Genomic DNA, 27,223 nt, shown 5'->3' with positions numbered 1-27,223 from the left:
CTTTGATGCTACTACTCACTCCCTTCTTGATACTCTTACCTCTCTGGGTTTGGGGGATACCACTCTCTTGGTTTTGGCCGACCTATTTGACTATTCTTTTTCAATCGCCTTTTCTGGATCCAGATCATGCCCTCTTACTACAGGTGTCCCTCAGCATTCTGTTTTAGGCCTTCTTCTCTTCTCCCTCTATACTACTTCTCTTGGTGATCTCATCAGCTCCCATAGATTCAATTATCCCCCCTCTGTTGATGATTCTTAAATCTACTTATCCCTCACCTCTCTGCTGACTTCCATTCTTACCTCTCTAACTGCTTATCAGACATCTCAAACTGGATATCCAGTAGACGTCTTTTTTTTAATTATACATTTATTTTTTATTTTTAGTTTACAACACTCAGTTCCATAAGTTTTGGGGGTCCAAATTTTCTCTCCCTCCATCTCTTCCCCCCTCCCCACCCCAAGATGGCATGTAAACCGATGCAGGTTCTGCATATACCTTCACATTGAACTTATTTACATAATAGTCCAGAAGAATTATAACCAATGGAATGAATCACAAGAAAGAAGAAACAAAACCAAAAAAGAACGAAAAGAAAGGGAGCAAATAGTTTGCCTCAATCTGCATTCAGACTCTGTAATTCTTTCTCTGGATATGCATAGCTTTTTCCATCACTAGTCTTTTGGAGCTGTCTTTGGACTTTGCGTTGATGAGAGGAGCCAAGTCTATCAAAGTTAGTCCTTACAGATACCATGTGTCTGTAATCATGTATAATGATCTCCTGGTTCTGCTCCCTTCACTCAGTATCAGTAGACATCTTAAACTCGGCATGTCCAAAACTAAATACTTTTCTTTTCCCCTAAATCCTTCCCCAACTTTTCAACTTCCCTGTTACTCTAGAAGGCACCAACATTCTCCCAGTTCCTCAGGTTCACAACCAGGACTCATTCTTGACTCCTCACTGTGTCTTACCCTCCACATCCAATCTGTTGCCAAGACCTGTCAATTCTACCTTTGCAATAACTCTAACATATGCCCCCTTCTCTCCTCAGACACTACCACCACTCTGGTGCAGGCCTTCATCATCTCATGCCTGGACAATGGCTATAGTCTGCTTATTGGTCTGCCTGTCACAAGTCTCTTCCCACCCCAGTCCATCTTTTTCATCTATTCACCAAAGTGATTTTCTTAAAGTGCATCTCTGACCATGTCACTCCATACTATTCAACAAATTCCAGTGGCTATCACCTTAGAATCAAATACAAAATCCTCTGTTTGGCATTCAAGGCCCTTCATAAACTAGATTCCTCGTGCCTTTTCGGCCTTCTTACACCTTGCATCCCTCCTCCCAATATGCTCATTGATGTAGAGACACTTGCCTACTTGCTGATCCATGAACAAGACATTCTACCTCTAGGCTCTAGGCATTTTCTCTGGCTGTCCCCCATGCCCGGAATGCTTTCCTGTTTCATCTCTGTTTACTGGCTTCCTTCAAGTCCCAGATAAAACCCCATCTTCCACAGGAAGCCTGTCCCAACCTCTCTTAATTCTTGTACTTTCCTTCTGGTGATTATTTCTGATTTATCCTGTCTATGGCTTGTTTGTAGGTACTTGTTTGCTTGTTGTCTCCCCTATTAGACTGTAAGCTCCTTGAAAGCAGGAACCATCTTTTGCTTTTCTTTGTATCCCCAGCACTTAGCACAGTGCCTGATACACAGTAGGTACTTAATAAATGCTTATTGACTGAATAAATGACTGAAGTATCTGAGGCAGGATCTGAATTCTTGGTGAACCACCAAGGCAGAATATGCTAAATGCCTCAGGACAGGTACAAACAAAGCTATGACTGAACTGGGACACTGAGGAAATTTTACCCACTGATAAATCAACCCAGCCTCAAGAGCGTTTCCTTTTGTTTCTTATATTTTATGAACCCTATGTATTGGCAATCAAGATGAGCTTTTAGCACTTATTCAACCAAGTGCCCTTGAAGAGTTTGGCCTTTGTTTCCTTGATTAAATTAGGAGTCCCTGATGAACTCCTTGCCTCAAGGGAAAGCCTAGTTTACATGGGTTTGAGTGACATGTTTGTGACATGAAAGGCTTTTAGACCACATAGGTTTAAGTTGCATTTTTGTGACGCTTTTAGGTCACATGGGTGAGTAGCATGTATGACTCACCTTTGACCCTGAACAAGATATATAAACCCAGAGGTTGGCTTTCTCCTTTGGAGATCTGAGTCACAGCAGGGGTGGCACATGACTCTGGACCAGCTGTTATTATGAGCTCCCCGACTTTGGAGAAAACTCAGATGTTGATGGTTCTCCGGTAACTGTATATTGTGATTTTGTCAGACGGAAATCTGTCTGTTGATTCATATTTATTTGCTCTGTTTGTGTTTGCTGGGTGCTGGTTTTTCCCCTGAGCTGAGTGAATGATATTTGTATGTTGGATTAAAGTAAGATTGTTAACCCCTTAATGTTGCTTTCCTTAGTAAAGCAGATCAAAAGAACCTGTGCTTGTAGCGTTCTGTGTGCTGGTTGTTGGTGGGTCTTACACCTCTACAGCAGCTGCTAGCAGATTGTTGCAACACCCTATTACTATTCCTCAAGGCAATTCTTGTCAAATAGCCCTAGATACAAATTTAATTAAATTCAATTAGCATTTATTAAAGGCTTACTATGTTAGGGGCTACAAAGAAAAAATGAACAGCCCTTGTCCTCAAGGAGCCTACATTCTATTGGGAAAAGAAAATATGGATACAGATAAATCATAATAAAATACACAGATAGTAATTTTGGGGGGGAGGGAAGGAAAGTGCTAGAAACTGAAGAGAATCAGGAAAGGCCTTGTGGCAATTATTAAGCCTTGAAGGAAGCTAGGGATTCTAAGCTAGGAAGGTACAGAGGAAATGCATTATCGACATGGACCATGGACTGTGAAAAGGCATGTATAAAGGGATAGGATGTGGTTGTAAAGGGACATGAACAATTACTTATAAATAAAGGAGAAGCTAGTAGGATGCACTCAAAAAACTCATGAATGTAGAAATAGACAAAAGTGAATTCATGGAATGAATGAAATGGAATGGGGGTAAATAGAAAAAAGACAAAAATGTGTTTGTTATACACATATTTTGTATTTGTTTGGCTGAAATGGCAAGTTATTAAGATATCCTCTTTAAAAAAAAAAGCAGAAAACTTGGCCCTGGACTCTGCTGATTTTCATTCAACAAGTGTTCATTAAGTGCATACCATGTGCAAGGCATTATGGGGAAACAAGAATGATTGAAACAGTACCTCTGATTTCACAGAGATTATTGTTGGTAGAGGAAAGGCATGCTTCTATGTGGACTTGTCCAAGAGAGGTTGGCACTAGCAAAGATAGGCACTAATAAAGAAAAGCAACATCTACCACTACAGGCTCTACTTAAAAATGTATAATGTAAGTGAAATTTAGGTTTTCATTAATAGAAAACTTGGTGACTCCATATCATCAGTCAGGATGTTGGGAAAGAGACCTGATAAGCTCAGGTCCAACCTAACCTAACTTAGGTGTACAGTTAAGGGATATCTCCCAAGGACAATGATTTATCATAACATCAAGAAAGTTCTCGAAAGGTCAATAGAGGTAAAAAATGCCACCCCTCCCTAACACTGGAGTTCTTGCTAAAGGAGACTCAGCATCGTTTTGTATTCTCCATAACAGGGTCTTACTCTTGCAAAAGCCAGCCTCCTTTCTTCCATGAACTAATCACAAAGTATCTTCCCTGCCCCCATCAATAATGAGTCCCCATTTAATCCCTGACCAGGATCTCTCATCAGAAGAGCTTCCAGTGCTCTCCATTTCTTCACTAGTAGGTCCCCACAGGTGACATCGCAGTCTTTTAAAATTCCTTCTTCACCAACAGGGCACACCTATGAACAACTCGTGCGTGTGCACATGTGCACGTGTGCACGTACACACACACACACACACACACACACACACACACTTCATCAACTGAGATTATCCCTGCACGCACTTGCCAATTAGCTATAGTTTTGAAGCCCTCCAAAATGTGCACTTGGAGTAAAAGGACTTGGGTTTGAATCCTGGCACTACTACTTACTACACCTGGACAAATCACATAACTCTTCTGGGCCTCGGTTTTTTCATCTGTAAAATGAGCAGTTTGGACTAAAGAGTCTCTAAATTTCCCACCTGCTCTCTTGAGGGCACCATCCTTCCAGTCAGCCAGGTTCATAATTTTCTCCTTTTCTACTTCTACAGCTTCTCTTACATTGGATACCTCCTCCCTATTCACACAGCTACCACCTTAATTCAGGCCCTCATCACCTCTCACCTAGGCAATTTCAATAATTTTCTCCATCTCTCTCCATTCCAATCCGACCTCCACGCAGCTGCCAAAATAATTTTCCTTAAGAGGAAGGCAGGCAAGCAGGAAGTGAGGAAGGGAAGGAAGAAGAGAACAAACAAGGGAGAGAAGATGGGAGGGAGAAAAGGAGGAAGGAAGGAACTATTTATTAAGCACCTACTATGTTCCAGGCGCTGTGCTAAGCACTTTATAACTATTATTACTATTATCTCACTTAAGTGGGGATCTGACCATGTCATTCCCCTATTCTATAAACTTCTATGGTTTACTATTGCTTTTGGATAAGATATAAACTGCTATGACTTCTGGGGTCCTTCACAAACTGTTCCCAAACCATCTTGCCAGCCTCACTTCTCTTCCTACACTGTTTGGTCCCCCCAAACTAGCCTTCTCTACGTTCCTCCTACATGGCCCCCCACCTATGCCTTTACGTTGGCCACCCTGCCTCCCCCATGCCTATAATGCACTTTCTCCCCACCTCCTTCAAGATACAGCTCAAATACTGCCTTATATGTGAAATCTTTCCTGACTTACCCCACCTCCCCACCCTTAAATGCTGGTGTCCTCTCTCCCTAACAACCTTCTGTTTATTTGGTATATACTTTGGCATATACTTACACTTGCGTATGTTGTAAGCTCCTTGAGAGGGCAGGGGCTGTTTTATTTTCTTGTACTAGTATCCCCAGTACCTAGCACATAGTGGGTGCTTAATAAACATTTTTTTGCTTGCTTCTTGATCAATTTAGATAGTAGCTAGCCGACCTCAAAATAAGAATAAACCAAGTGGATCTGAGGTCTACTTTCTCTTCTTTGTTGGATTGAAGTTTTCTTCAACATGCATTTTCAGTATTCGTTCATGTACTTCACGTTAAAGCCCAACTTGGATAACTCCTTATGTTTAAAAAGGGTGCCCCAATGTACGCTCTGTGGTTTCCTGCCTTCCTACCTTTGATCAGGCTGTTCCCAGTGCCTGAAATGACCTTTGCCCCCTGCTGAATTCCCACCTAACCTTTAAAGCCCAACTCAAACGCTGCCTCCTACATGAAGTCTTCCTTCATCCTTCACCTTGGACCTTTCATAGTGCCTTGCTTTGAACCTCTCAAACGGGCTTATCAGGTATTATTGTACATAACAGTTTACCTTTATTGGCTTATCTTCTCACTAAGAATGTAAGCTCCATAAAGGCAGGAAACTTCTTATCTAACTTTTGCATTTTCCCTTGTTATTGTTCAGTCATCTTCAGTCACGTTTGACTCTCCATGACCCGATTTGGGGTTTTCTTGGCAAAGATACTGGAGTGGTTTGCCGTTTCCTTCTCCAGCTCATTTTACAGATGAGGAAACTGAGGCAATCAGGGTTAAGTGACTTGTCCAGGGTCACACAGCTAGTAAGTCTCTGAGGCCAGATTTGAACTCAGAATGATGAGTCTTCCTGCTTCCAGGCCTGGCACTCTACCCATTGCACCATCTAGCGGCCCTATTGTATTTCTCCTAGCACCCGATAAAGTTTCCTGAACACAGGAGGCTCTTAACAAATGTCTGCTGATTCACACATTCTATTAAGTGAAAAACCTTTTTTTAAAATCAAATACAAAAGAGGATTGCTTTTTAATATTTCCAACATTTTTTTCTTTTAGGTGGGATTGGATGAAGATGGTGATGGTGATAATGCCAATTAACATGATATTTATATATCCCTTTAAGCTATGCAAAAGATTTTACATAATTATCTCATTTGAACCTCACAATAACCTTGTGAAATAGGTACCAGAGGATATTATTATCCCCATTTTATACATAGGGAAACTGGAGCTGAGAGATGCTGTGGCTTGAGAAAGGATTACACAGCCGGTAAACGCAGCAGGCAGTTTCATCCAGGTCTTCCTAATGTCAAACCCAGAATCCTGTCCCATCAATTAAATATCCTGAGTGGAAGCTAAGGGGGTTCCTTGTTGACACATGCCCCGGTATCCATCTTAATATTCTCTAGCAGGGACGCTGAAGAGTTTTAAGAGAATTGTTTGAAGGTCTCCTAAGTCTATCTTCATGAAAACTATCATCTTGAGTCTTTTCCAACTCTGTTGTGGAACAGTCGTTTGTAATATGGAACTTGTGATTTAGAGCCCTGTGCGTAGTTCTGAGCTATCAGGCTGAAGATATTGAGCCAAATGTCATCTAGCCTTGGGTATTTTGTGCCTTTCACACTGAAGACAGTATTTATCACTTCTTCCTCAAATCACTCCAGGGACCGGTTCTGAATTTGTTCATGGGGAGTATAGTTTGCCGATACTTTTAGGTGAGAAGCTATGGAATTTCACAATTATCTCATTTATTCTGTTTCTCTAGGTTGGCCTCTCTCAATTTTTATTTTTCAGTGCCTCTGGTTGATTTTGCTTCAGCATTAAATCTTTCTGGATTTCCTTCCAGTTCACCTTACTTTCTGCCATGTCTCATAACTTTTTTATTCTTATTTCCTTGGAGAATTCTTCTATCCTCTTCCGGCTTTTCGCAATGTTCCTTATTCTTCTTGACTTCTTTCTTGAGTGCTTATACAAATACTACTTTTTATTGTTATTTTCACCTTCTTTTCCTTAGTCCTCACCTTCCTTCCTAATGAATCTTCCTCCCCTGACTCACTGTCTACCAAGATAGCTCAAGGAAGGAAAAGCCCGTAACTGTCATCTGTTTTCCTGTTCAGGCAGGGCTCCACCTTTGACGACTTTAGTTACAAAAACAACTCCTTATTGAGTGGTTGCATCTGTTCTTGTCTCTGAACTCTAACTGTATCTTTTTAGACTCTCCTAATTCATATCTCTGACCTCAGTGTTCAGTGTTCTGATCTGATGGCCAGGATACCCAGGATACCTATTGCCATTTCTGTGAGCCTCTAATCAATCTAGCTTGGAGTTCCCCATAGTCACAAGCATTACAGTGCCTTTGGGAATATTGTCTTCCTAAGACATATAGTATTATTGGCTTTTTAGAAATTAATAAATATTTATGGAAATGAAAGATGTCCAAAAGGCCGGCAGGTACTTATTTAAAAACAAAGCAGGATATGAGAAGACATCCTCCTTTTTTTTTTGCAGAGGTCAGATTTCCTTTGGAATATTGCATACACAACATTAGTTTTTGTTATTTTTTTGATATGTTAATCATCTTTGACAAATTTTCTTCTCCTTTTTTTCTTTTCTCTTTTTAAAACCCCTTTGTTGTAAGGAATGGTTCTCTGAGAGGAGAGAAGGGGAAGGGAAGTACTAAGTGGGAAATGATGCTATAAAAACAAAAGATATTAATAAAATTGTTTAAAAATCTGTTTTAAATGTGAGATGGTAAGATGTAAATTTGAAGGTGCCTCTGAATTTCTAGGTAGCAGAATAAACCTAAATTTGATAGAAAACTAAAATTTCCCTCTCAAACCTATAGTTTCTATGGCTTGAAAAGTCAGAAATCAGAGATAAGTGTATTAAGGTCTCAGCATTTACCATTGGCTCCCCCAGAGGCATTAAACAACCTCACTCCTTTCTGTCATCTTCCGCATTTGCCAATGAAGATTTCTTGATTACTTTCTTTCAGCCCACCAACCATGAAATCCCTGTGTACTGCTGTAATGCAGTGACCTTTTCTATAATGCTTCTTTCAATTCTTCATAAACTATTTCCTTTGACTATTGCATCAGATGACTCATTTGCATTATGTTTAGCATGCATTCTCCAGGGCTAAATAGGCTGAGTCTGGAAGGGAGCATGATGAAGTGGAAAGAATATAAGACTAGAACATAGATTTTTCCAATTACTACCTAGGTGACTTTAGGCAAGCCATTTTGTCCCCTTTGGGCCATAGTTCCTTCATCTGCAAAATGAGCAGATCGTATTAGATGATCTCTAAATTCTGCTCTGTGTTTAAATCCTATGATCCTATGCACTTATAGCTGGCAAAAAATACTTTAATGTTTTCAAAGTGCTTTACAAATATCATCTCATTTTATCCTTACAACAACTCTGGGAGTTCAGAGTTATAATTAGTATTCCTGTTTTAGAGATGAGGAAACTGAGGCAGAGATAAAGTGACATGCCCGGGGTCACACGACTGGTAAATATTTGAAGCTGGATTTGAACTCAAGGTATTCCTGATTCCAGGTCCAGCTCTCTGAAATAATGTCGTAATTCTTGACTGACATCCAGGTCTTCTTCCCCTTCCCCCTAGGGGAAAATCCAACACTGTCAGTTCTACTCTAGGTCTGTTGCTCTTGGCTTTACTAGGAAATCACTGACCACTTTAATTTCAAAGTGCAACCAGTCCATCTGATCTCATTCCATATAGGTCAATGGCATTTACTTTGTTTCTTCATGGTAAATATTTACACCAGACATGAACATTTATGAATTATGACTTACTACCCTTCATTTAATGATTGCTTTGGCCTTTATCTGAATGGAATCAAATGGTCTTATGGACGATAAATGGTAGTTCATCGTGTTTTCATGCCTTCTCTTGCTCTTCCTCTGTGTGGCTTTTGGGGACAGGAATTTCATAGGTAGGTGTTAGGGATCTAGGGACATACTGACCTAATGGAGTACAATTTCACTAGCAGAATTTACTGGAAAATAGATTCTAGTTTGAAAACTACAAAGGTATAGACAGACTTTGTCTTTTGGGTGTCTATGCACAAGACTATAATAACCAAACATTTATATAGGTTGGCAAAGATCTATAGATCCTCACAACAATCCTGTGGGGCAGGTACTGTTGTTATATAGCTCCTGAGGGAGAAAAGATTAGAATTTCCTTTCCACAAGTATATTTTTCAAAGATATTTCTAGATACATGTGTTTATGAGTGACTAAGCTCTATTACAGAAGCTAGAGTCAATTGCTGAATAAAGACTATATTAAGTCTGGATTGCAAACTCATAAGATTATTAATTGTTTGAATATAATCTCAACTATATAAACCCCATTACACTTTATCTTGCCAGGAATTCTTGGGGCATTAACAAAGATGCAACTAAGGCAGGGAAGCCAATACTTTTCCCAGGGTGATGAAAATTAAAGGAAGTGCTACAAGAACTTTCAGACTTTCAGTTCCGAGCACAGGAACATGGGAGCTTAGCATCCACTTAATGAACACAAAGAGTTAAAATGAAAACCTGCTCTTCTAATTACCGCACCCCTTCATTAGCCTTTTACTGGTGATGGTCGAGCATCTCTTCCACCTCAACCCCCCACAACAGTGGCCTTGTAGCATTATGGAGTCTCTCAAAGAACAAGGAGTTGGCCCCTAGAGAAGGGGAAATTCTACAAGGCTGATAGGTTTCTGAATGTCAGCCATTTCCCACAGGTATTTAAAATGAGTTACAAATGGTCTGTCACTGGTCCTTGTGGGGGGGGGGAGTAGGGTGTTTGATTGTGTTCCAAGGAAGCAGAGAGAGACTTCTAATCTTCTAGGCTGCCACTGTCCTCAGGGGTCTGAGATGGGGAGGACTCTGTCTTTTGAATATCCATGCACAAAGGCTGGGATAGCAGATGACAGAAAATAATAGCCAAACACTTACATAGGTTGGCAAAGTCTATAGATCCTCACAACAACCTTGTGGTCACATACTTGTATTATTTTCATTTGATAGAGGAGAAAAGGGAGGTTGTGACAGATTAGCTGACTTGCCCAGGGTTATAGGGCTAATAAAGATCTGAGGCCCAGTTTAAACTAGGCCTTCTTGACTCCGAGCTGAGTACTTTGTCCACTATGTCATCTAAGTGCCTAGAGGAACCAAAGCATGGACCCACTGAGTTGACTCAGAGCAACACGATGATCCACCATGAATTTAGAAGACTCATGATGAAACATTCTGCCCACTTCCTCACAGTCAACTAGCATTTATTAATTCCTATTTTGTGCTAGGTATTGAAAGGTGATGGACTCAGTACAGAATAAGACACACACACACATACGTGTGTGCGTGTGTGTGCGCGTGTGTTCTTTTGGACACGGACAAATGTGGCAATTTGTTTTCCCTGACTGTTATTTGTTACATGGGTTTCACTTTTATTCTCCTCTCCAATGGGTGGGGTGGAGGGAGGAAGATGAAATAGATTTTTATTAATAAAAAATTAATTTTAAAAATAAATGCTATTAAATGGCATACCCATTGCACTAAAACTCAAATTTATTCTAAAATGGCATTACCCTTGTCAAGAATGGGAAAATATAGGGCTTCCTCCCCACTCCTCCTACCATACACATAATCTATATTCCAGTTAAATTGGACTCTTTCTCCTGAACACACTCTGTGCCTTCCCACTCTAGCACCTATCTTTACACTAGACGTTCTCCAACTTTCTGGTCTCAGGAAATCCTTACACTTTTCAAAATTAGTGAGCACCCCAAAGACCTTTTGTTTATATGGGTTACATTTATCTATATTTATAGCATTAGAAATTAAAACTGATAAATTTTAAAATATTTATTCATTAATGCATTAAAAATAACAAATCCATTGTATGTTATAAATAATGTTTTAATGAAAAATAACTATAATTTCCAAAAAATGGTGAGAAGAGTAGGATTTTTTTTTGCTTATTTTGGCAAATCTCCTTAATGTCTAGTTTAATAAAAATAGTTGGATTCTCATATCTGCTTATGCATTCAATCTGTGCAATATGTTGTTTTGACTCAAGTATATGAAGAAAATCCTGCCTCACACAAAAATGCAGTTGGAAGAAAGATGAATATTTTAATAGGCAAATAATGTTTTAATATTATCATGAAAATAGATTTGACTTGTTGATCGCCTGAAAGAGTCTTGGGGTCCATACACTGTGAACTGCTGCATTAGAGTGTTGTCTATGGCTGGCACATCATCCCTCTTTAGCTTCTGCTGTGGAATCCTACTTAGTCCTTACAGCTCCATTCAAATACAACTTCCTACTCCGGATCCCACCTCCCTCCCTCCCCCCCCCTTCCCCCCCCCCCCCCCAGTTCATGAGGACCTTTTTCTCTGCTTGCCCGACCTCACTAATCAGACATTTTGTATTATAGCCCTTTGTGTTGGTAGCCTAGAATATATAGACAGTGTTCCTTATCTAAACTTTGTATTTCCTTTAGCACTTAGTTTAGGACTTTTCATACAACAGGAACATGATGAAAGATTAACTAACATAAAATCTGATTTAAAAAAATCTGGGGGTCTTGGTGGACTGCAAACCAATATGAATCAGCAGGATGATACGGCAGTCATTAAAAAGAAAAAGCATGTGGGAAGCCTTGGGAGGCATGACTTTGGGATACGGAGGCGAAAGTTCCTCCAGTGATAGATCACACTGGAATATTATATTGAATTTTTGAGTTCAATGTCCTATGAGGATCTGTGAAGGAACTAGGGATAGTTAGCCTGGACAGAGTAGACTTAAGGAGATGTGATGCTGTTGTTGTTGGGTCGTTTTGGTGGGATCTGACTCTTTGTGACCCCATTTGGATTTGCTTAGCAAAGATACTAGAGTGGTTTGCCATTTTCTTCTCCAGTTTATTTTACAGATGAAGAAACTGAGGCAAACAGGGTTAAGTGACTTATCCAGGGTCACAAAGCTAGGATGTGTCTGAGGCCAGATTTGAACTCAGGTCTATTCTGATGCCAGGCCCGATACTCTATCCACTGTACCACCTCACTGTCCTTAGGAAGTGTGATAGCTGCCTTCAAATTTTTTAAGGGCTGTCATGTGGAATACAGAATAGATTTGTTTGACTCCAGAGTTAGAGCCAGGAGCAATGGAGAAAGTTTCAAAAAGATGAACTGAGGCTTGAGGTTAGGAAAAATTTCTCAAAAATTAAAACTGACCCAAAGTGTTATAAAAGGTCCTCCTCATTGGAAGTATTTAAACAGAGGTTACATATCAGATATATTATAGAGAGGATTCTTTTAGTTAAGGATGGACTAAATGACTGCTTTCCAACTCTCCAGCTCTCAAATCCTGTGGTCCTGTGATCAACGCTGAATTAAATGTATCTTCCCTTTTCATCACCATCCAATGGAAAAATCCATTTATCATTTCCTACCCCTAAGCCCCCTCATTTATGGACCATTAGAAAAATGAGCCCGAGGCTAGCAACTGACTTACCATCATTATTTACATCAATCCTTTCAAATACCAAGTTGGTGAATTCCTGAGCATTCAGGGTGTGTTGGCCATTGATGGCTTGTATTGCCTGTAAACAGAAACAAATGTGATCTGCTCAAATATACACCAAGGGAAAGAAGTTATGAATGGAATTAAGATTAAAGTTAGGGTTAGGATTGGAAATGGAATCGTGTTGTTCAGCTGTTTTACAGTGGTGTCTGACTTTTCATGACCCCATTTGAGGTTTTCTTGGAAAGATGTTGGAGTGGTTTGCCATTTCCTTTCCCAGCTCATTTTACAGATAAGGAAACTGAGGCAAACAGGATTAAGTGATTTGTCTAGGGTTACACAGCTAGTAAGTGTCTGAGGACAGATTTGAACTCAGGAAAATGACTCTTCTGAACTCCAGGCCTGGAAGTCTATCCACTGCACCACCTAGCTGCCTCTACAAATGGAATTAGGAATTATCTCAAATGTAGATCAAGGGTGGCATGAATAAATGTATCTAGAATCTGGCCCACTCCTCTCCAAGAGAGATCTTGATTACTGCTTTGAGGGGTGCATAAGAAAGAACATGGCTGGACACTCTTTTCTTCAGTCTCTAAGAGGGGATCTGGACTAGAATGATATTTATCTGCCTCTCTAAATGTTGTTGAGCTAGCCATACAACAGATTCAAAACAAAAGTTGCTTGCCTGGGTCACTAGCCTGTAAGAGGAGAGAATAGCTCTCAGTTTATGGCAGCTGGCTTTGTCCCATACCACTATACATCAGTTTATAGAAAAAAATATCATATATAACAACAGATACTTAGAGAAGAAGCCCATTTATAAATTGGAGAAATTCTATAGTTTAGACTATGCCAGAAAATATACACACATGAATGAGCTCTATGCCTGGTAGCAAAATAAGCATGTAAACCAAGACAAAAAGACCCCAATGTTGGCCAAAGAAAAATTCTCTTTCCAAAGTCCCTAGGGAAGCAAGCAGGAAGTCAGAAGCCTATTAAGCAGCTGACTTCCCCTATATATCTATGGCTTCCAAAGTCTTTCTCTGTCTGTCCAAGTAACACAAATAGGGAAGAGTTGTTATATACACATTTGTTAGATATTCTAATATGTCACCTTTGATATTAGGGACTCTGAGTCATTGCTCACTTTCCTCTCAGTAAAATATTGCTTTTGTCCCATCTTTATCATCCCCTTCAACTTCCTTACGCTGATTAATACTCAATTAGATGTGATTGGTCTGCCAAAGATCTTCCTATTGGAATTTCCCTTATTTCTCCTCTTATTCTTAAAAATGGCACAGTTTAATTAACTAACAAATATTTACTAAGGGGTATGGAATGGATCCAGGTCATCACTAGAAAGCTTTTCACCTGTTGCAAAAAAAAAAAGTCAGGAGTGGGTCAGCACAGGTACAGAGGGTAGTCCAATTATGGGTTCAGTGATGCCTAGAGATCTGCCCTTGTGGAGGGGTGGATTTCCTCTCCTGTCTCCTGGAAGTGCACCAAGCCAGCGAATGGGGTCACCTTGAAGTTTAAAGCTTGATGACAGGGACATTTAGACTGCTGTGGGGAGGAAATGTTTTATTACACCCCAGCCTAGATCAAAGCTGTGGCAGTCCCACCTTCATCAGGCTTCTAGGAGAAATACCAAGTTTAGCTTGTAGATCGAGACTTGGAAGTAGCTTCAGAGGCCCATTGAATCCAACTGCCTCATTTTATAGAAGAACAAAATGATGCCCAGAGAGATTAAGTGACTTGTCTGAGATCATGCAGCTGAAACTCAAACCCAAGTCCATCGACTCCAAATTCAACTCTCTCCCTTGAACCATGCTGCCTTTCAAGAAAAGACAATTCCTTCCCTTCCTAGAATTTACCATTTAATAGACACTAACACAGATAACAGTAAGATATATTACATGAAAAATGCATTAGAGAGTTTAAAAATAATAATAATTGGATAAGTCATTACCAAATTGAGGTAACCAGGAAAACTTCATGGAAGAGACAGTGTTTGAAATTGACTTTAAAGAGTGAATAATAATAATAACAATAATAAAATATTATAGCTAATATTAAACTTTATAAAGCATTTTATGTAGATTGCCTCATTCTAACTCCATAATAACCTTGTGAAGTTAGTACCCTGTGAAGCAAGAATTCGATTGGAAGAATCTACATTTAGGTCTCTTGGATAGATCACACTCAACAGACCCAGCTATTGGCCTGTGACTATTTGAAAGGATACAGGGGATAAAGAAGAACTGTGGTTTCAGAAAAAGTTAAGAATGTCATAGAAAATTAGTTAGAAGGAAGTAGGTCACTTCTAGCTCTAACATTCTGGTCCAATCAATTCAATTTACATATGAAGAAACTGAGATCAGGCAAAATTAACCAAATTGTTCAAATTCACATAGAGAGTCACTAGAAGAGCTTAGACTTGTATGCATGTCTTTTGTGTGGCTTACAGTGTATGCTTCTCAACTCCTCCTTAGCATTATCTTTTTACTTATAACCATGACTTCTGACTTTCTTCATTGGCTGTTCCCCCGGTATTAATTACTCACTATTCACTTCATTTTATCTGTAGGTCTTTCATCCTGGCCTTTGTTCCCTTAGTTTGGACCAAGAATTACCTCTCATGAAAATTTTGGCAGGATGCTGAAGAATGAGAAATGCTGAAAAGCATTGATGTAGGTGTAGGCATACACTGAATTTAGATCCTGTTCAGTGTTGTTCATAATAATATTGAAGCATTACATTCAAGGTCCCCAAAACATAGAAAAACCACATTAAAATGACAACTGATAACAAGGACTCAAGTTGCCTCCATGCTCTAGTTGACAAAGAGTGGAGTATAGCCCACTTAGGAGCCCTTAATACCCACCAATCAAAAAAATGGTTGTTAGGCATCCTAGAGTGATGGTAATAAATCAATGTGACACCAAACCTCCACCTGCCCCTTGTCACCGGATCTGGTAGTAGGGAGTGTGGGAGGGAAAAGAGATAAGAGAAGGAGATTTTATGAGAAATGGGAACAAAACTTTGTTTCCTCTATCTATTGCCCAGACATAGCAAAACATGTGTATGACATGTTCTACTTCCCCAATGCCCTGTCCACTATCTGATAATAGACCCCAGATCTCTAGGACAGGGAAGGAAAAATCAATGAGCAAGGAGAAGCTGGAATTACCATTATCAATATTCTATAGGGCGACAGTGTGGCATAGCAGAAAGAGCACTTGCTCAAACTCAGAGGATCTGGGTTCATATTCCACCCCTGTCACATTACCGTGTTAAATGACACATGGGCAAGTAATTCAAACTCCCCGGGCCTTGGTTTCTTCATTTATCAAATGAAGCAGTTGGACTAATGACATTTGAACTTTTTTCTAGATGTAGGATCCTATGATCCTATGCTTATGTCCTTGTAAAAATGTAATAATTTTAATAAGGGCTGCCGGCAATATAGTTCATATTTATATGGCACTTATTGAACACACAGGTATCCTTTGAAATGTTGCTGGCAGTATATTTCAACGAGAGCACATTTCAAAAATAAAAATATGCTTATTAGGGTTAGGGTTAGAGTTGGGTTATGGTTAGAGTTGGAGGGTTAGAGGCAGATGCTCATTTGGAGATGCTCATTTAAGGTTAAGGTCAGAGGGTTAGAGTCAAAATTGGAGATATTTAGGGTTAGAGTTAGAGTTGGAGTTGGAGCTGGCAAACATTTCATCCCAATATACCCTTGATAAAATTCTGGAGTGCCTCTAGCTAGAGGCATTTCCAGGTATCAAAGTTGATTTGGGAAATATACACACACACACACATACATACACACAAACACACATATGATACATATATGTATATACATACACATGTATAAACATGTATGTTTATATATGTCCATGTATATTTATACATGTATGTATCAATGACTTTAAAATATTTAAATAATGACAGCAAAGAGTATCAGATAGAGATCTGGCCAGGGAACCAGGAAAACATGGGCTTAAAATTTCTCACTCGAATCTAGCACATATTGGCTGGGTTAAGACAATAGCCTCTCAGTACCCTAGACAGCTCTCTAAGACTATAAATTGCAAAACAGTTACCTACCTGTATTGGTAGAGGGATTTTCCTCTCTGGGAGTTGCCTACCCTTGTGGTGTAAAAATCCAATAGAAATGGGGGGGTGGGCACTAAACCATACATAAAGATCTATGCAGGCAGCATGTTAACTGAGAAAACAATATATTAGCATTATCTATATACCATTGTAATTTTATTTTGTTAAATATTTCCCATTTTAAGCAATTTAATCTGGTTTGGATTTAACTTGAAAGTGTTGCTTGTTTGACACCTCTGCCCTATACTAATAAGATCCCAGGTCCAAAATCCCTTAAGAGCAGAAAGTTTTTATCTTTTTTCTCTGTAACCCAAGTACCTTAGGTTGTCCTTTGAAGGAATTTGAAAATAAGAAGGGAAGGGTGTCTGTCAATTGGGGAATGGCTGAACAAATTATTTTATATGAACGTAATGAAATACTATTGAGTTATAAAAAATGATGGAAGGTACAGTTTCAGAGAAACCTGGCAAGGCTCATGTTGCAGAGCGAACAGAACCAGGAGAAAAATTTGTACAGTAACAGCAATATTGTAAGGACAAACAACTTTGAAAGATTTAAGAACTGATCAATGCAATTATCAAATATGATTCTAGAGGACCAGTGATGGAGAATTTCACCTCCCTCCTGAGAGAGAGATGATGGACTCAGGGTATAGAATGAGAAAATAGAATTTTGACACATTTTGCTTGACTCTGCACATTTGTAACAGGGGTTTTGTTTTTTCTATCTTTTATTTCTCTCCTACTGGGGAGGGAGAGAAAATGGATTTTTATTAATTGAAAAAAGTAAAATTTAATTAAGATTTAATTAAAATGTACTTTGCAAATATAAGACATTTCATGAATGTTTGTTTAATTCAATTATAAAAACTCTCTTCAATGCAGCAGCCCTGAAGAGAGCTATTTCAAGCACTGAGGCGTATTTGAGAGGAAGGTATTTTGGAGCAGGGAAACCTTGCTTGGGTATTCTTCCAATTCAACCATATAGGCAACTGCCCACTCTGTCTTCATTTATGTCAGTCCAAGGGACTCCCTCCAATGTTAATTCTAGCCAGCTCATTTATTCGATGTTGATGAAAATTCTATGCTCTATTAGTGAAGGTTGGAACGGACTCCTGTGTTAAAATGTTGATTTGCAATTGCAGATGCCTGGTACCCTCTGGTGGCCATGGCAAGCACATTCCCCCTCAACTCAGAATATTCATTCATGCAAGACCAAACTGCCTGGGAGAGCGCCCTGAAAAGTCATTGATTCCATTGGGTGAGAAAATCGAACTTGCTATACAATGCCCTATACCACCAGAATACAGAGCATTTATAGCCTTACCACGAAAATGTTCAGTAGTTCCTTTCTGTCAATAGATCCATTTCCGTCAGCATCATAGAGCTTAAAATACCACTTCAATTTCTGGTCCATTTTCCCTTGTATGACCAAATTTACGGCGGCAATAAACTCTAAAAAGTCGATAAATCCATCCTATAGAAAGGGAGGGGTGAAAAAGAAAATGGATGTTTAACTAGGGCAGTCAGCTTTTATTTGGATAGTAATCTTTCATAAGCAGGACCTTTAACACAACACTATACAATCCCATAAAGAACCCAGCACGTCAATTTTCCTTGGGGCTTAACTCTTTAAAAGGGAGGTACTCATATGTTCCCTTGAAAGAAGCATGGAAAGAAAAAACCTTATTGCCTCTATGATAAAATATAAAATTCCTTTGGCATTTAAAGCCCTTCAGAGTCTCACTTCAACTTATCTTCCCACAAGGATTTCCATCTTATCTTGCCCCATGTACTCTATACTATAGCCAACTTGGTCCATTTACTGGGCCATAACATTCCATCTCCAAAACATGCCTTTGCACACAGTGTCTCTTTTTTTCTTAAATGCTCTTTCCTCATTTCTGCCTCTCAGAACTCTCAGATCACTTTGATGTTCCAATCAAGAGCCAGATACTATAGAAACTAAACTGAGTTAGACTGAAACTGACACTGCTAGTGAGGCAGTGAATAGAGCCCCAGGCCCGTAGTTAGGAAGACCTGAGTTCAAATCCAACCTCAGACATTTATTTACTAGATGTGTGACCTTTCTTTAATAGGCAGACCTATTCACTGAATGGGCATTACCTCACTCAAAGTCAGAAACTGAAAAGGCCTTAGTCTGAAAGAGCCAGGGTCTCCCATTGCATCCTGGGCCATCTTCAGTCATCCTGGTAAATACCAGGCCACTGGACCCAGATGGCTCTGGAGGAGAAAGTGAGGCTGGTGACCTTGCACAGCCCTCGCTCACTCGAGTCAAAGTCAACTGCCAGTCATGTCATCATTTCCCTGATGTCATGTTCCTCTTCAAGAACAAAGGACAAACACAACTACCCTAAGCAAGTCACTTAACGTGTGATCACCTTAATTTCTTCAACTGCAAAAAAGAATAATAATAGCATGTCCATTACAGGCTTGTTCAGGGGATCAAATGAGATATTTGTAAAAGAAAAAAAAGTACGTATTGGAGTGCCTGGCACATAGTGGCTACTTAATAAATGCTCCCTCACTGCCTTTTCTCCAACCCCCCAACTTGCTTTAGGTCTAGTTAAATGTCTGGGTGGGATTTGAACCCAAGTCTTTTGGAGCACTTCCAAGTCCACTGTTGTCTCTATTACATTACACTCCCTCTCAGAGGTTATGTTTTTTTAACCCCCTTGTTTGACTTTTACTTATTTTTTTTTAGGGACCTAAGCACTGAAAAGCAGATTAAGATCTATCCCTTCTTATTCCTTTATAAAGAATCTGCCAGATGCAGTTATTTTGCTTAGTTATCTTTTAGAACTAGGTGTGAGGTGAGTTATTTTTTAGAGACCTAAGGCATAGTTTATACATGGATGCATTGTAGATTTGCTAAAGTTAACTAATTCTTTTTGATCATATTTCTCTGAGTAGGCTTCCTGACCCACGGTCCCTTGCCCTATAAATATTTTGGCCCGGTACTCATTGATATCTCAGTATGCATTTTTAAGGCTGGTGTGTTAGCTGGATTACTTTCACAAATAATGAAATTGGATCGATAAAGGGCACTAGAGGGTGAGGAGGCAGAGGGCAGGAAGGGCATGGTATGTGGCTCTATGAAATGTGTAACACCACCTCTGAGTTCTACATAGCAAGATGTCTGTCAAAGCATTTTCTCTGGAGTACAAAGGCTGCCCAGTCCTACTTTATGAAATCAAATTGTGGATTCTTCCACTCTGGAAATAAAGTGCTCTGCATTACAAAGCCTCATTCCAGGGCTTCCCAGAAAACACAATGATATGTATGTGTCTGGCTCAGGTCCTGAGTTTTTAACATCTTTTTTTTCAAACAGATCTGTAAATAAGAACCTACGAAACTCATCAACAGTTGTAATGACAATGTTAGACCATCACAGCATCCTGGATTTCTGAGGCTGACTGATGTGCTGTTTCTCCATAGCCTCATCTTTGAAATGCAATACACATTCAGCAGCTACAGTGCTGGGTTTTTATGTGCCGTGATTTATCAGCCCTAGCTCATCCTCTCTATAAATTAAAAATTACTGCTGGAGACCTTTATTGATAATAAGCCCTTACTTCTGGCATATATCTCTGACCCATAAATCACAGACTGTTTGTTATAAAGCCATGGAAAGATGTTTTCTAGAGCAAGGTTGACCTCTGGCAAAATTAGGAAGTGGGCAATGTTTGTCTTGGAGGTGACTTTTCCCACTTTGACATTCTCTCCTCACCTTAGGGCCCTCCCTGGATTACTCCTGGCTCCTTCTCCTTAATCTTTATCCCTCACTACCAAGCAGGGCTACCCAGGGGTTGTTCAGGGCCTAGAGGTAAAACACTTCTTCATATCTAATATTTGTATACCTTGAAATGATGTTAAAATTAATATCCAAGGCAGCATTGAAGAAAAAAGAAATTAAAAAGCGACACCTGACTGTGTGTGTGTGTCTGGGGATCAAGATGATTGTATGCATATGGACTTTGAGGCCTTTTTTTTAGTACCAGCTGCTCCTTTTTTCCTGTCTGTATCCCCTAATAGCAGGGGGATAATAATGATAGCCAACATGTATACAGTCTTTTAAAATAAGAAAAAACACCTTGCATACATATCTCATTTGATTCCTATTTATCCTTTCTATATTTTTGTATGTAAATTAGATTGTTTCTTTCTTTAGGTTTATTAATTTTTAACATTCTTTAAAAAAATTTGAGTTCCAAAATCTCTGCCTTCCTCTCACCCCACCCCCACTGAGAAGGCAAGCTATATGATTTCAATTATACTTGTGAAATCATGCAAAACATATTTCCATAATAGCCACATTGCAAAATAAAAGCAAGAAAAATAAAGTTAGAAAATTATACTTCAATTTGCACTCAGAGTTCATCAGTTCTCTCTCTGGTGGTAGATAACATTTTTTTCATCATGAATCTTTTGGAATTATCTTAGATCATTATATTGATGGAGTAGCCAAGTTTTTCACAGTTGATGATCATTACAATTTTGCTTTTACTGTATAAAATGATCTCCCATTTCTTCTCACTTCACTTTGCATCAGATCATATATGTCTTCCCATGTTTTTCTGAAGCCACCCCCCTCATCATTTCTTATAATACAACAGTATTCCCACCACAATCCTGTGCCACAACTTGATCAGTCATTGCCCAGTCATTCCTTAATTTCTAATTCTTTGCCACAGCAAAAAGAGCTGCTATGCATATTTTTGTACATATAGGTCCTTTTCCTTTTTCTTTGATCTCTTTGAGGTATAGACCTAATAGTAGTATTCCCAGGTCAAAAGGTATGCACAGTTTTATAGTCTTTTCAGCATTAGTTTCAGGTTGTTCTCCAGAATGGTTGGACCAGTTCACGACTCTACCAACTGTTATGGTAAATAGGGTGGGACTTTTTTTGTTTTCTCTTTTAGAATGCTAAGGTAATCAATGGTGAGTCTTGCCTTTCAAATGTACTGGCAAGCAAAGTGGACTTTTTGTTGTCCTTTGTTTCTTTGATTGAATCAGGACCTGTCTTTGACCCACTTGGGAAACAGGAAAGCCTAGTTCACATGGATTTGAGTCCCAAAGCTGTGCAATCCTCTGACCCTGAGAAGAGTATATAAGATCTGAGGTTGGCATTTTGTTTTGGGGTTCTCACTCACTGGAAGAGTGTCATGTGATTTGACCAGACAAGACTCTGGGTAGCTGTTGTTAAGAGCCCCCTGGCTTTGAAAACCCAGATGTTGATGCTTCTCTTTTTGGTAACTATGTATGTGATGTCTTAATCAGACTAAGCCTGTCTGTTGATCTGTTTGTAGTTTCTGTTTGTATTTGCTCTGAAGTTCAGGTTCCTGACTTTTCCCCTTGAACTAAGTGAATGATATAGGTATGTTTAATTAAACTGAGATTGTTAACCCCTTAAAGTTGCTTTCCTTAGGAAAGCAGATCAAAGAACCTGTGCTAGCAGTCCTCCTGTGTGCTCTTGTTGTTGGTCTTGTTATTCATCTTTCACCTCCAAAGCAGCTGCTAGCAACATTGTTGTTACACCAACAGTTCATTAGTGTACTTATTTTCCCTCATCTCCTCCAGCATTTATCATTTCTGATAGGTTTGAGCTGTTTTAATTTGCATTTCTCTAATCAATAGTGATGTAAAGCATTTTTTTCATATGACTACAGATAGTTTTGATTTCTTCTTCTGAAAACTGCATGCTCATATCCTTTGACCATTTGTCTATTGGGGAATGGCTTTTATGTTTATACATTTGACTCAGTTCCGTATTACTTGAGAAATGAGGCCTTTCTCAGCAAAACTTACTGTTAAAAAATTTTGATACCACATCATTGTCTATGGTGCCTTCTGGTAAAATGTAGTTTCCCTTCTTATCTGTTTTAATTAGGTCTATTTTCACTTTTCCTTTGTCTGAGATCATGGTTGCTACCTTTGCTTTTTTTTACTTCAACTGAAGAATTGTATATTCTGCTCTAGCCCCTTATTTTACCTTTGTACGTGTGTCTTTCTGTTTCAAGTGTGTCTTGTACACAACCATTGTCAGATTCTGGTTTCTAATTCATTCTGCTATCTGCTTTATTTATTGGTGAGTCCATCACATTCACAGTCACAGTTATGATTGTGTTTCCCTCCAGTCTATATTCTTCTGCTCATCCTTCTCTTCCTTTTTATCCTGCCCCTCCTCAAAGATCTGCCTCCCTTAATCCACCCTCCTTTTTATCACTCCCCCTGCCCTTTTGCTTCTCTTCTTCTCTTCCTATTTCCCTTTTGGGCAAGGTAGATATCTATAGCTGAATGTGTATTATAGATAATGTTTATTGATTGATTGATTCTCATAACAACCCTGAGCGCTAGGTATTATAAGTGTTTTCTTTCCCCATTTTACAGATGTGGCAAGGGAAGACCAGAAGGGTTAAATGACTTGCCTATGGCTACACAACTGCTAAGTCTCAGAGGTAGGATTTGAATCTAGGTCTCTCAAAATGTAAGTTTACCCAAATATCCACTTGCCAGGCTATTTCCTTAGTGATGCTCTAAGAGATACTTCACAAAGCTCAAGGCCTGATGAGGATCACTTTGCTCAATGGAGGGCATTGTCTCTACATCCAGCCAGCCCTAGACTGTATTTCACATCCCATTCAGCCCTCCACTAGGACACCAGAACCTATCCAGGACCCTTGCCATCTGTGCTGAGGTAGAAACCTCATGTCTCCATACCTAGAAAAGCAATCTTCCTACCTGACCTCCAAAGACTAAGTTAGTGTAAACTCAATTTTGGAACTCACTCCAGAGTTGAGCTATCCTCTTTAGTGGGTGAATAAGAGCAGGCTCACCTAAACCATTATATCTAGACTGCTCAGGAATATGTTTCCTATTTGATCCATGCATCCACAAGGACACCAGGGAGGACCTACCATGTCTCTGCTCATCTCTTCTTTTGGGAATAATAATGAAATTAATACTTCAATTGCAATTAGAATGAGCATGACAATTGGGCTCTCTGCTCACTCACAATCCCTGTAACTCCTTAAACCAAAGGCCAATTCCCTTGCCACAATTTCTCTAGACATAATATTTCCCTTTACTAAGGGAAGCTCCTTGAGGTCAAGGACTGTTACTTTTATATTTGTATCCCCAGCATCTAGTACAATGTATAGCACAGAGAGTACTTAAGAAATGGTTTTCCCATTCACCACCTAGTTTAGAATCCCTATCACAGAAGCCCTTCCAGCAATTCTTGAACAGGTACTCTCAAGCTTTGGCTCACCCCGCTTAGAAACAGAAAGTTACATTGTGGCTCCCAAGGAACGCCCCATGCACAGCCCCTTTCTTAAACATTTCTAGGACCATTTCTCATGGTTGTTAACCGGAAGATCATCCACAAAAGCCTGGTACGTACAAGACACCTGTGTTAGCTTGCACATGTAACTCAGGTGCACGGTTCCTGGGGAGCTTTAGTAAACCTATTATGGACTGTTCTTTCCAGGTTTCCATAACAACCTTTCATTCAACAATGGTTTGTTTCACTTTATGAGTTTCATTTCAATCATCACATTTAAAATGTCATCAAAATGATGAATTGCAGTAGGCAACACAAGGCAGCATTTCAGTAAGAACGCTTGACATTTTATGATGAGGCACTGTGGGTAACCACAGAGTTTTGTACTTACATTTCATTCCAGCCCACCAGCCCTGTGCAAACATAACCTGGAGAGGAGCATGACCATTCTTGTTTTGTTGTTCTAAAACAGGCAGCCCCACTAATCTATACAGGGACCTCTGGGGCAGCCAAGGCCAGCTGTGAACAAAGCCACGTGTATGTAGTTCAACAATCCACAACCCCTCCAGAAAACAACTGCCCACTGGGAGACGTATCCTGTTTTCACTATGGTTACCATTATCCTGTTACATAATCTGACAAATTACCACCAGGGTATAGGGCTAGATTTGATTGATTTCCATTACCTATTATCTTTTTCGTTTTTTTTAAAGTTTTCATAGGAGTTTGCATTATGTGGGGGTTACAGATGACTTGGTTTATGACAAATCATTATTTGTCTACTGAAATTAAGGGCAGGAGAGAGGACAGACTAGAATCATAGAATGTTAAATCTAGAAAGTATCTTTGAAATCAATTAATCCCAAGTCCTTATTTTATGGCAGAGAAAAAGAAAACCTACAGAGGCTTAGTGACTCATCCAATACCCAACAGCTAGCTAGTGAAAGAGCAAGAGTTAGAACCTGTATTTGCTAACTTTTAAGTGTTTTTTTTTGAGGGGGGGTGGTTAGGAGGGAGTGGGCACCAGGACTCCTTATCTCACCCAGGTTGGAAGAACAGCAGCTACTCATGAGCCTGATACCATTGCTGAGCACAGAACCCTTGACCTGTTCCATTTTCTGGCCTGAGTCAGTTTGTCTTTCCTTAGGCAGCCTGGTGTGCCCCCACTTCTAGGGGCTCACCATATTGGTACCAGACTCAATACGAACACCTGATTGCCTTTAGCTCTACTGCATCTTGGAATTCCAGAGCTTACCAAACTGCCTCAGGTAGTCGGGATTACAGATATGTGCCACTATGCCAGGCAAATCCAATGGGCACTCTATTTGCTATGTTGAGAAGAGAGGTTCTTGTATTGCAAACCCGGATCAGTACAACCTTTTGTGACCCTCCAAAGGTTTTCCCTTTTTGTGTAAAAGGGGTGTGAGATGAAGGGAAGCCTTATACCTGTATACCTCAAAGAAAAATACAATGAAATATCCATACCATTAAGAACTATGTTCCTGTTGAGACCTCAGGTTTCAAGGTTCAGGCCTGATGGGGCCACCATTTTGAATTTCTGTGATATCCTCTACCGCTGGTCACTATGAAGGGACGGTTAATACCTTCTACCAGAATAATCTCTAAATAGATTACATGACCTGGATATAAGTATCATAAACATATTAAAGATGTCCTGAAGGAGATACCTTTCACAGCTATGTACAGCAGATGATCAAATGAGAGACAGATAGGTCACAGGGGATAAAAATGGAAAATTTTGATTGTATGAAACAGAAGGAATTTGAACAAATGTAGTTAGGTTAGAATTAGAAGAGACACAATTAACTGTGGAAAATCTTCACAGCAAATTTCTCTGATAAAGGTCTAATACTATAAATATATATACATAATATATGTACATATGTACATATATACATATACACACATAGCATTATATAATAAATATATGGCATTATATATACATATATATGACATTGATAATAAATATAGAATGAGAACTATTCCCAAATAAAAAAATGGTCAAGGATACGAAAAAGAAGTCTTTAAAAGAAAAAAGGAAAACAATTAACAGTCACATAAAAATATTTCATAGCTAATAAGTTAAATGCAAATTAAAATAACTTAGAAGTTCTTTCCCATACCCATTTGTTAAACAGATAGCACATAGGAGGCACTGGAGGTTTTAGAATACAGCCTCTAATAGGTTCACTCTTGATCTGGTCAGACAGGAAAGAGCTTCAGAGGGGTTAATAATAAGCTTTATTCTAGTCCAGTCTTCTCTAACACAGTATTGCTGATAACAGACACACCATAGACTCCTACAGTATTCCCTAATCATGCTTCTCACAGAGGCTGGGGAGAAGTGGGGGGGCAACTACCCCTACATCTCCATGGGGTAAATCGAGACAGGCACAACTTATACATTCAACCCTAGAGGGCTTTCCTAAATCCCCTCAAGCTTCAATGGGAGCTGGCTGAGGCAAACACAGATTCCCTCCTCCTAAGTCTTGATGGGGGCCAGTCAAGGCACACAGCATTCCAGCTTGTCTATTCAACCATAAAGGTTCCCCCTAAGCCTTGATGGGGGTCAATCAAGGCATACACAGTTTCCCAGCTTGTGCATTCAACCCCCAATTCACTAATCAATGGCCACCTGTTTTATAGGGCATCAGACAAAGAAGGCATATTGTCAGCAATAGCCTCACAAGTTTACATCACCTCATCCCTGTATCTCACTGCGCAGTCACAGTGGATATTTACAGTTTCAGCACACACATTTATATTATTTATCATTATATAATGCTGCACAAATGTGGTGGAGATGTTTTGAACCATGAGTCTGGGAACTCATATCTAATACCTGGGAAAGAGATTGGTATGGCTATGGATCCTGGGAAACTGAGCCCTAAGAAATAATAACAAAAATCTACCTTACACCCACTAAAACCCATTTTTCTTACACTAAAATTCACCTTACTGATATCATCATATTGGTAAAAATGATGGAGAAGAAAAATGACAATTGTTGGATGGCCTGTCAGGTTGGAACTATATTCAAAAGCCACTAAATTGGTCATATCATTTGACCTAGCAATACTGCTTGTAAGCATACACCCCAATAAGACCAGAGATAAAGGGAAAGGACTCATATGTACCAAAATATTTATAGAAGCTGTTTTTGTTATAGCAAAGAACTGGGAAGGATGTGACTGTTCATCAACTGGGAAATGCTCAAATTATGGAATATGAATGTAATGAGATACTACTGCGCTGATAACTAGGAAGAATACAATGAC

The 27,223-nt window shown here is 39.4% G+C and overlaps 1 protein-coding gene across 1 annotated transcript in view; it reads right to left on the bottom strand.

The window, feature by feature from the left end:
• Nucleotides 1-27,223, bottom strand: part of GUCA1C (guanylate cyclase activator 1C) — a 57,424-nt gene that overhangs the window by 6,794 nt on the left and 23,407 nt on the right. The window contains exons 2-3 of the mRNA XM_036742837.1: nucleotides 17,949-18,098; nucleotides 12,489-12,576 (exon numbers count right to left, since the gene is read on the bottom strand). Of these exons, the coding sequence (XP_036598732.1) occupies nucleotides 12,489-12,576; nucleotides 17,949-18,098 (238 nt within the window). The remainder of the gene's footprint in view (nucleotides 1-12,488; nucleotides 12,577-17,948; nucleotides 18,099-27,223) is intronic.

The sequence above is a fragment of the Trichosurus vulpecula genome, chromosome 2, assembly GCF_011100635.1.
Source record: "Trichosurus vulpecula isolate mTriVul1 chromosome 2, mTriVul1.pri, whole genome shotgun sequence".
NCBI lineage: Eukaryota > Metazoa > Chordata > Mammalia > Diprotodontia > Phalangeridae > Trichosurus > Trichosurus vulpecula.
The sequence above is the reverse complement of the archived record's forward strand: the minus strand, read 5'-3'. Positions and strand labels throughout refer to the sequence as shown.